This window comes from Harmonia axyridis, chromosome 2, assembly GCF_914767665.1.
Source record: "Harmonia axyridis chromosome 2, icHarAxyr1.1, whole genome shotgun sequence".
NCBI classification, from domain to species: Eukaryota; Metazoa; Arthropoda; class Insecta; order Coleoptera; family Coccinellidae; genus Harmonia; species Harmonia axyridis.
Window position 1 is genome coordinate 38967619 of NC_059502.1, and position 11840 is coordinate 38979458.

Genomic DNA, 11840 nt, shown 5'->3' on the forward strand with positions numbered 1-11840 from the left:
CAATATTTTATTTTTGTAGAAAAATGCCACGTCCTCGTGGAAGAGCAAGAAATATTGGTCGACGTACTCAGCACGCGCAATTAGTTCATGATCATCGATTGAATAGAACAGTTGAAGAACATTCTATGGATAATGTAAATTTAAGAGATCGAGCTGCATGAACACGTGCAAATGAAAATTTAGAGCAACGTGCTCAACGTCTTCGTGCTAATACATTAAGACAACGAGAGGCACGTCAACGAGCGACCAACGCACATAGAGAACGTAACCAACAGCGAGTACAAGATAATCGAGCATTGGCACGAGCATCACTTAATCGTCTCGCGTTTGAATATGATCCTGAAATAGATTATTCATCACATGCATTGATCACGATTGGTAGTATGGACAAAGAGTGTCAACATTGTCATGCTTTCAAGTACAAAGGTGAATCATCTGGTTTATGTTGCGCATCTGGAAAAATATCACTGCCACCGCTAAAACCACCACCAGAACCTTTAAAAACGCTTTTAGCTGGAATCACATCTCAATCGAAATTATTTTTACGGAAAATTCGTAAATTAAATTCATGCTTCCAAATGACATCATTTGCAGCAACAAAAATTATTCATAATGAAGATGGCCGTAATTTTGAATCCACATTCAAAATTCAAGGCCAAGTATATCACCAAATTGGTTCGTTACTTCCAATGCCTGATGCCGATCCAAAATTTTTACAAATTTATTTTATGGGGAATGAAGAGCAACAATCACATACACGCTGCGTTTACAACCATATAGAACAGATGGAGGAACGAGAAATTGTGGACATTTTGGAAAGGTTTTTGCAAAACCATAACCAATTAGTACAATTGTTCAAGACTCTTTCTAACAGACTGCAAAACGATAACTATGTCATTGTTATTAAAGCAGACAAAGTACCCTATGGAGAGCACGCAGGCACATATAATGTTCCAACCATTAATGAAATGGCAGTTGTTATGGCTGGTGACCCATGTGAACGTAGAGACATTCGCATACAACGCAGAGATAATACGATGCAAATACGCTTACAATTTCCGATCCGTTTGGCATATGCTATGACTATTAATAAGTCACAAGGTCAAACGATGACATTTTGTGGCTTAGATTTAGAAAATCCGTGTTTTTCTCACGGCCAATTGTACGTTGCGTGTTCCAGAGTTGGAAAACCATCGAGTTTGTTTGTTTATACTCCTCATGGACTAACTAAAAATATTGTACATCCAATGGCATTACGATAAATTAAGTTTTTGTAAATTAAAAAAAAATAAATATATATGTTATAAAATGTTTTGAGTGCAAGCTTTTTCACCTTTCATTAAAATGAGTTAAAGTTTTCATTTACGATGCTGTTATTTATTTAACAAAGTAATAACTTTTCAATAATGATTTTCATCAAAGCGGTCCAGATTGTTTCAGCTCATTAAAAAAAGTATGAAATTAAAGACGTGTGTACAGGACAACGTCTGTCGGGTCCGCTAGTATATATATATATTTTTTTTTCTTTTTCACCATTCTAGGGTTAGGCCATTGAGAGTGCCGGGTAAGTTAGTTTTACCAAGGCATTTCTCAGTTGCTCGTAAGAAACCTACGCACGATCCGTGTGGTCCACAGGATAACCTCCTTCTGTGCATCGCCAATTATGCTCTCATCGAGGCCGAGCTTCGTTGTGTTCTCCAGCAAATGTGTTTCGACTAGACCGTTAGTTGTAATGACGAGTGGAAGGATTGTCGAGCAGGTAAATCCATAAATTTCTTTCAACTCGAAGGACAGATCATGATACTTTATGATTTTCTCGATGTATGCTCTCTCAACATTGTCATCAGCTGGAATGGTAACATCAGCTATAATTAGTTTCTTGAGTGTTTTTTCGAAGAGAACAATGTCGGGACGATTGTGTGGAATGGATCTATCTGTTACGAGTGGATGGTCCCAATAAATCTTTACCTCTTCGTTTTCCAGGATCTCTTTTGGTGAGTATTCATATATCGGCCGTATTGTTTCGATTAATCCATGTTTCTTGGCAAGTGCTTGATGGTATGCCTTTGCCATGGCGTTGTGGCGATCAGTGTATTCTCTAAGTGCGAGGATGGAACAGGACGACGTGACATGCTGTATTGTCTCAGGTGATTTTGAGCATTTGCGGCATCTATCTGTGGTAAGATTTTTCCCTATTATGTTTTTTAGGTATGCTCTGGTGGCCACAACCTGATCTTGTATGGCTGTTAATCTGCCTTCCGTTTCCGGGAAAAGGTAACCAGCTCTAAGGTATGCAAGCGATCGATCCTTATCAATTTTTCTATGTTTCAGGACTGTTGGGAATCTACCATGGAGGGCCCTGCCATGCCATACCTCGGATAACTCCTGGATGGTGGGGGGTGCGATTGGATCACTATTCGATAACAGGTTTAATGCTGTTATATTGTCATCCTCTGAAGATAGTGCTTTGAAGAAAGGTAAGTTTTTTGATTTGAAGTATTCTCTCATTTCTTTGACTGTGTTGTAGTGTGCAGTTTCAATGTCCTGTATTCCCCTTCCGCCATCTTTTCTCGGCATGTAAAGTCTGTTGACGGAGGCGTTTGGGTGGTGCATTCCATACCTTGTTAACAGTCCCCTAACCTGTGTATCGATGGCCTTAAGGTCAGCGGTTGACCACTTGATTATTCCAAACGAGTAGGCTAAACAAGGCACCACCCATGTGCTTATTGACGTGAACATTGCTCTGGAGTTCAATTTGCTCTGTAAGATTTTTTTAAGCCTACTTATGAATTTTTCTTTGAATGTAATTTTGACCTCACTGTTTTTTATTTCTAGGCCTTGTTGGATGCCCAGGTATTTGTAGGTTTTTTCCGGTCCCAGTGTTTGGATTGTAATTTGTTCTTGAACCCTCATTGCTTCACCTTCTGTTAACTTTCCCCTCTTCACGTGAAGTACAGCGCACTTATCCAGCTCCATCTCCATTTTTATAGTTTCAGTGAATGAAGCCACTATTTTGAGTTCTCTCATTAGTTGTTCTTCGTTGGCGGCATACAGTTTCAGATCATCAATGTAGAGTTGGTGGTTTATTTTGGTGTTGTTCCTCTTCTCTACCACGTAGCCGTATCTGGATGTGTTGAGCAGTTTACTTAATGGATTTATCACAAGACAGAACCACAAGGTGCTTAGTTTGTCTCCCTGAATGATTCCCCGCATGATTTTGATCTCTTCCGTCGTGTAGTCTCCCTTGTCAGTGTTCACGTGCAAGCGCGTTCTCCATTTTGCCATCAGATGTTCGAGTAGATTGATCATTGTCTCTGATACACCATATAGCCTGAGGACTTTTTTTAACCATGAGTGTGGTATAGAGTCATAGGCCTTTTTATAGTCAATCCACGCCATGGACAAGTTACGCTGTTTCTTTTTTGCCTGCTTTGTGATGATGGTGTCGATGATCAGTAGTTCCTTGCACCCCTTGGCATCCCTTCGGCAGCCGTTTTGCTCACGTGCCATGATATTGTACCTGCCAACATGTTTCCACAGTTTTTGTGTAAGTATTCCCGTGAGTATCTTATATATCGTCGGGAGGCACGTGATTGGTCGGTAGTTTTTAGGATCTTCACCGTTCGCTCCTTTTGGAAGCATATGCGTGATTCCAAGTGTGCAGGATTCAGGTATAATTGATGGGTTGGTTAAGGCCTTTTGAAAGAGCTTCGCCAGGTCATTATGCGTCGAATCAAAATATTTCCACCAGTAATTATGAATCCCGTTAGGTCCGGGTGCAGACCAGTTGTTTGTTTTTTTGAGAACGGTTTTTATGTCTTGCTCAGTTATGATTATTTGTTCCATAACATATTTATCAGATTCGGTTTCTGCTTCCTTGATCCAGAACGCTTCATCATCGTGATCGCCTGAGTGACTCCATATTTCCTTCCATGTTGCAAGATAGAAACTAAAAAGATGCTTTTAACAATTGGTGCCTACAATATCCAAGAATTCTTCAACGCTGATGTTCTCTCCTCAATGAGTGTATAGCTGTGATATTTTCAACTTTGTTTTTCTGAATATTCCGGTGTACCTGTACTGTACTTTAATCCATTATTATATCTATATTTGTCTATCTAGAGATACTAATCCATGTATTTTCATGTGAATATTTTGACGATGCTAAAACATCATTTGTTATTTGAGCAAATAAAGTATATTATTATTATTATTATACTTTCTAGTTTTGGGTAAGCTTTGTTGTTTATCGATGTTTCTTCAAGTGTGCGATAGAATTGCTTGGGATTCTTGTAGAACAGTTGGTTATTTTTATATCTTTTAACCCTTTCATTATATCGCCTGATACGGTTTCCTAAAGCCTTGATTTTTTGTTTCAGAGTATCAGATAATATTATAAGCTTCTGCCTGAGTTGTTCGTTATTCGTCTTGATGTGATGTTCTGAGGCTATGCGTGATACTCGTTTAAGTATTCTTTTGGTTGGCGGGTTATTATTCATGTAGTGTACCTATTTTTTTTCTAATATTGATAATTTTTCTTTCCAGGCGCGTTCTCCAAGGAGTCATTTTTTCTTCTTTCGGCTTGAATTCTCTATCGCACAGTATAATCCCATTTTCCTCACAAACTGTGATTGCCCCCGCGTACACACAGTCAATCAGATCTTCAAGATCGGAGCCCTCTTGTATTCTAGATTTTATCGCCGAGTTTGTTCTTTCAACGCTTTCCAGGATTTTTCGTGAGCCTTTGAGCCTTGGTATTCTTGGTCTATCCTGCGGAGATACTTTTGCATACATCTTCCAGTTTTTCATGAAGAGTTGGGTGGTTTTGTCCCATTGAAGGGTTGGTTCAATTTGGGTCTCTGGATGGGTTTCCTTGATATCGGCATCTGTGTTCTCTGCTTTGATAGTCGTGTGAGGCCTTATGCTTTTCTTAATGACTTCCAATTCAACACTGGACAACTTTTCGTTCTGGAGGATCAGTCTCACTCTGTTGGCAAGAAGGTTCGGGTAAGATAGTTTCCCTGGGTTAATCTCGTTCCACGTAGTTGTTGAAATTTCTCTGTAGGTTCTTCCTGTGTCCTGTTGTAATTGTTGAGCTATGAAATGAGTATGTATTAAGAGGACGTTTTCCTCTTGTGTCCAGCGTACTCTCCTATCTCGCGTATTTGAAACTTTCGGCCATAAACTTGATGAAGACAAAGCAGAGAAATAAACTTAGTACAGAGACAATATCTCTTATACGCAAAAAGTTATTTGGGCAAAAATGATTGTTATGATCTTGTTGTGCAGGATCAACATTTAACCAAAATTAGCGATAAAAAGTTGTTGTATGCAACTGGTAATGAAAAGTAATTAGTAAGTGAATATTTTTTTTCTGTTCCTTAAATTTTAATTTAATCATTTGTTAGTTACCTTGGAAACATTTTTTGTGCAATAAAGTTCCTACCGTTATTTATGGCTTTGAAAATAAATAATGATTATTTCAAATAGCATTGTAATTAGTGAATGAATATTTTCTTGTTTTATTTCTTATTTTTAATTTGTAAGTTACTTTAATGCAGATATTTTGAATAATCCGTTGTTTTGCATTTATCATTCATAATTGGAAACATTTTCAGTGCAATAAAGTTCCTACCGTTATTTACGGCTTTGTGAATAAATAATGATTATTGAAAATAACATTGTTTGCAACCCCTAAACCCCGCTCCATTTGACGCCCATGGAAAAAAATAACCATAGAGAATACTCTAGCAGTCTAGCAGTATCATAGATAAGTAGATAAGCAATATATTCTATGAAAATAACGTATATATAAATAATTCACCGATAAATTACGAAATCTACCGAAAATTTACGATCGTTCTACCGAAACTTCACATAGTGTCTGTGGCAACACTGTGTTTTGTGTACCCTGCTTGTATTCACCTTGTATTCCACGTGTATTCTGCTTGTATTCATCTTGTATTCCACGTGTACTCTGCTTGTATTCATCTTGTATTCCACGTGTATCCTGCTTGTATTCATCTTGTATTCCACATATTCTCTGCTTGTATTCATCTTGTATTCCACGTGTATTAAACTTGGATTCAAACTGTATTCAACGAAAGTATTCTACCAATATTTTCTACCTCTCAGAAAATAAACCTGTTACCGAGTGAGTTGTTTTGTTTTTATTACTGTTACCCTTTGCAATAATTAAAGTGGAAATTATTCACATATAAAGTGCGTAAAATAGTCCAAGCTAGAGACTATTCCTTATTACAACTTACTTGAAGTTGAAGTCTAGACAAATAGGTCTGCTCCAGTGGTGAGGAAAGGATAAGAATTTCCCCACCACAAAATTCAATCTATTCAAGAATCAATTTGATTCAAATGAAACAAGAAGTAAAACAGGTGACCTTCAGAATAAATCTAATGGAAAGAAATTAAGTGCAAATAAGAAGAAATCTTCACAACATAAGGAAATATTTGCAAACTCAATTATGACAAATTCCACCAATTATTTATTGTCAACAACCTACTCAGAAAGACGTAAATAGGTCGGAATCAAAACTGGAATCCGTTCTCCGATTTAACACCAAAATCACTGAACCTTCGACATCATTTGCCAGCAGCAAAATGTTATGGAATCTGAATGGATTCAAAAAATTCATCGGAACAGAAAAGGCAGAAACAAGAGTACTGGTTTGATTGGTCAGAAAGATGTAAATGATCGTGGACTTTTTATAGCGCCAAAGAAAGCTTTCCCTCATGTATCCTGTTTCGCTCCAAGCACGACAGTGTATGATATCAAAAACTACCTACAAAAAGATTTTCCAGAAATGAAATGTGAAAAGCTGACATCTAAATATCCAGAATTTTATAGCTCATTTAAGGTGATGCTCGATTTAGTTAACTTGGAAAAGGCTATGAACCCTAACATTTGGCCGAAAGGAGCATATATTTCACGGTTTTTTCAAAAGCGTCAGAGGTCACCCAGCATATAACAACCTAATAGGACCGACAAGTGGAGATGGAAAATTAAGAATAGTGCATTTGAACGCCCAAGGGATTCGAAATAAATCTAATTACCTGGTATCATTTATATTGAGTGATTGTGAGATTTTGTGTGTGAGTGAACATTGGCTTGACGAAATGGAGTCGTCAGTCTTCAATTTGGAAGGATGGAACACAGTATCTTTCTTCTCCAGAACGAATGATATAAGAGGTGGAGTTATGTTATTATGTAAAAAAGCATTAAGTTCGAATAGTACACTTATAAAAAATTTGGTATGTATAGAGAAAGATATCGCGATCACTGCATCTTATATACCTGCTTATGATGAGAACGTAGTTGTTCTTTATCGTTCGCCATCAGGAGATCTATCAGTTTTTCTCAATGAACTTGAAAAAAATTTGAACATTTTATCTACGTTGAGGAAAAATTTTATAATTACAGGTAATTTCAATGTGAACTTCGGTGATCCGAAAGAGTCTGATGATCTTTTATGTTTGTTCCCGACATTCGGTTTAAAGTAGACAATATATGGGCCGAATAGAGGTAAAAATTGTATAGATAACATTTTCATAAATTTCAATTTTAGATGTTATGGGACGGAAATAATCGATTTTGACTTTTCTGATCATAGGGGTCAAAGATTAATAGTAGAACTTCCGCGTACTTTCAATGAGACCATCTTTAACAAATGTAGGCCTCTCACACAGATAGGATTCAATAGAATGCATGAAATATTGTCTGGTATGAACTGGGATTTTATCGATTTTGTAGATGACCCAAATCAATGTTTTCACATGTTTCATCAGTTCCTCATGAATGCCTTCAATTTTTTTTCCTGAGAGGTTAATCAGGACTGGTGAAAATAATAAGCTGGGTATTAATTGGTTCACGGAGGATTAGAAAAATATGAGAAATCACTTGCATTTTCTTGATGAACAGTATCGCGATTTCAAAGAGTTAGAAATAAAGAATTTAATTAATCGATTCAGAAAAAGATCATGATTCTTTAGCATCTGCTAAAAAATTGGCCACGGAAAATTTTTTGAAAAATTCCAACAATAAAGTTCGAGCAGGTTGGACAATTATTAATAACTATAGAAATAATAAAGTACCTACAACATCATCCATTCTGCCTGAAGAATTCAATACCTATATTTCTAACGTGGCACTCAACATAGTGAAAGATATTCCGAGCTCTAACTATGTTAATTTTGAACACAAAAAATTGAGTACTACATTTAATTTTGAGGAAGTATCTTATAGTGATGTTAGAAATATAATCAACTCTTCGAAGAATTCTACATCAAAGGATATTTATGAACTTTCTGTTAAGATTTTGAAACGCAATATAAATACTATTGTTATACCTCTCACAAAAATTATAAATAGATGTATTAAAAATGGAATTTTTCCCGCCGACCTCAAGGTGGCTAGGGTGGTGCCCTTATTCAAAGATGGCGATAAGGATGATATGTCAAATTACAGGCCTATTTTAGTGTTGCCTCTATTCTCTAAAATATTTGAAAAAGTTCTGAACATGCAGATAATGTCATATTTTGAACATAATCAACTATTTTCTAGGTTCGGTTCTAGGACCGATCTTGTTTTTGTTGTGAATATATATGTACACTAGAATGGTTATAATATTAATATAATAATATTCTATGGTTACCCTCAAGTTGACAACTGTCGCGTGGTTCCAAAATGGTCGTCACGGTGAGATGACTACTTTTCCTCACGTCCCATTTTGGAACTCCATAGTTTAAGAGAGTCTTTTAGAAAATAATATTGAAACATTTGTGAAGTTAAAGTTGTAAAAGTAGTTTGTGATTGTCGAGATTTTTTGTGATTTTTGAAAAAAATAGGATTTGTTGAATGTGTAGATGGCGACTATAGCCTGGCACATGTTAAAAGATAGATGATGATGATGACAACTGTCACGTGCTATCCTATTTCAGTGAATATGATATAAGCTTAAGAAAATGGCGATGTAACAAGTTGAGTTGTCTCTGTTGAGTTATTAAGAAATAAAAGGATTCAAGAAGTTACTTGTATTATTTCAAAGTATAAAAACATCAGGTTATGGCCCCAGGCACCCAGGAAACTGTGCAGTAGGTGAAAAATTAATTTACAAGGACTAAAACAAGTTACAAAGTGATAAGCCGGGAAAAGGCACGTGGACACGTGGAGCTTGGAAAGGTTTTACTGGTTTATTGGTGGATCAGCGATTCAAGAACAATAAAATGGATAAAAAGTTGAATATAGAACCATTCAATGGAAGTTCAGAGTTGAAATGTTATTGGCTGAATACGATGTCTCCGCAATGATTCAGTCTAAAGTGAATACAACAGTACCAGCAGAATTAAAAAAGGACAACAAAGCAAAGTCTATCTTAGTACAATGTGTAGAGGACACAGAGATAGAAAGTCTAAGAGACTGCAAATCAGTTTTTCAAATGTGGAATGTACTGAAAGGAAAATATGAGAAGAAAGGACTTCCTGGTCAATTATATTTAAAAAGGAAACTTCTCAGCATGAAATTGAAGGAAAATAAAAGCCCAATAAAATTTCTAGAAGAATTCGAGAACACGGTGAGACAACTCAAGGCTGCAGATGTTAAGTTGGAAGACCAAAATTTAATATGTAATCTACTATTGAGTTTACCTCCTTCGTATGAAACATTCGTTACTGTTATCGAAAATTTGTCTGATGTAACCTACAAAACTGTCAAATCCAAACTATTAGCAGAAGACGAGAAAAGAAGAATGGGTAATGGAGAATAAAATATGATGAAAACACATACAGCATTCACATCACAACGAGGTTGCTTCAGATGTGGACAAATAGGCCATTATAAAAGGGACTGTCCTCAAAACCGAGGTAGAGAACAAGGATCCGGAAGTCAAAACTTCAAACAGAAAGGTGGTGGATTCAACAGAGGTAACCGATCAGGGTCTAGAGGTACACACAGAAGATATAATACAGGTGGGAATAGATTTAGCTATAGTAATCAGGTAGAAATACAAGAAGAAAAATTTCAGAGTAGTGAAGGTCATAGTAGTAATAATAATGATAGTCTCTCGAAAAGTGTCTGTTTTATGACTGATACTAATTCTGATCTTTATAATAGTACAGTAGCTTCCAACATCCTTACTTTTTGCATTGATTCAGGGTGTACGGATCATATGGTGAACGATAAAAAATATTTTTCAAGTTTATTAATGTTAAAGAAACCTATAAAAATTGCAGTAGCAAAAGAGTCAAGTTTTTTACTGGCAGTTGGAGTCGGAAATATAAAGGTCATTAGTAAAGTAGGTAGTGAAAAGATAAATTGTACGATTAAAAATGTTTTTTATACTCCCGATTTAAGGAGAAACCTGCTGTCCGTAAAGAAACTTGAGATGTCGAATGTAAAGGTCTTATTTGAAAAAGGTAAAGTCAAATTACTTGATCATGAAAACAAAATTTTAGGAATTGGTGAAGGAAGTAGTTTGTATGAAATATGTTTTTCAACTGATTTATTAGAATGCAATAATATAGAGTATGATTCTGATTATTTTAAATGGCATAGGAGATATGCTCATGTGGGTTTCAGTGGTTTAAGACAGATAATGAAAACCAACATGGTCAAGGGGATTGATAGAAATATAAAATTGCATGATGTTGATTTTTGCGAACCATGTGTTAAAGGGAAGATGACTAGGTATCCATTTGGTTTGCGTACCAAAAGTAGGAGGTTATTGGAGATAATTCACACAGACCTGTGTGGCCCCGTTACACCACAGGCAATCGATGGTAGCAAGTATTTTTTAACATTTATAGATGATTTCTCCAATTTTACTGCAGTTTATATGTTGAAAAATAAGTCAGAGTTTATGAAAGGTTTTTAGAGTATATTAACATGGTGGAATCAAAATTTACATGTAAGATTTCAAAGCTGAGATGTGATAATGGAGGTGAGTACATTTCAAATGAAATTAAAGGTTTATGTTTGATAAAGGGGATAATAATTGAATTTACAACACCGTATACACCCCAACAGAATGCCAAGGCGGAAAGAAAGAATCGTAGTTTAGTTGAGAGAAGTCGAGCAATATGAGAAGAATCAGGAATGCCTAAAGAGTTCTGGCACGAGGCGATAAGAACAGTTAATTATGTAATGAATAGAGGTATTGCAGTAAACATAGATGTCACACCTGCAGAAATTTGGAATGGTAACAAACCTGACGTAAGTAACCTAAAAATTTTTGGTTGTACCGCGTTTAGTCATGTTCAGAAATAATTCAGAAATAAATTTGATCCTACTACAGAAGAGTGTGTTATGGTCGGATATGCTCCTACAGGGTATAGGCTCTGGAACGTTAACAAAGAAAAAATCATAATAGCTAGAGACGTCAAATTTAATGAAAATGAATATTGGTTTAAAAAGAAAAATATTCAAGTATGTTTAGATTCGGATGCAAATGAAGAATTGAAAGTTATAGAACAAAATGAAGATAAAGTTGAATTTTTTGATTTTACAGAAGCGGAAGTAAGTGATAATGAAGGATCAAATGATATGAGAGAAAATGAACGAATGACAAAAATTCCTAAAAAATACGAAGATTACGAACTTTATATGTCATTTAATGCAACAGAATTTTTGGATGAGGTACCACAAAGTTTTTCTGAAATTGAAAACCGGTCTGATAAAGATTTTTGGATAGGTGCGATAAATAAAGAATTGAATTCAATATATGAAAATGAAACTTGGGAAGAAGTAGAAATTCCTAAGAATAACAAGATTTTGGATACAAGGTGGGTTTTTGCTTATAAAAGTTTAGAAAAGGTAGTGAAAGATAGGT

The 11840-nt window shown here is 35.8% G+C and overlaps 1 protein-coding gene across 1 annotated transcript; it reads right to left on the bottom strand.

The window, feature by feature from the left end:
• Nucleotides 1-406: 406 nt before the first annotated feature.
• On the bottom strand, nucleotides 407-6057 carry LOC123673304. The gene is made up of 5 exons (XM_045607791.1): nucleotides 5926-6057; nucleotides 4509-5079; nucleotides 4220-4447; nucleotides 1614-3908; nucleotides 407-513 (listed from the first exon to the last, which is right to left on the bottom strand). The coding sequence occupies exons 1-5, from the start codon at nucleotides 6055-6057 to the stop codon at nucleotides 407-409; spliced, it is 3333 nt and encodes a 1110-aa protein (XP_045463747.1).
• Nucleotides 6058-11840: the final 5783 nt, after the last annotated feature.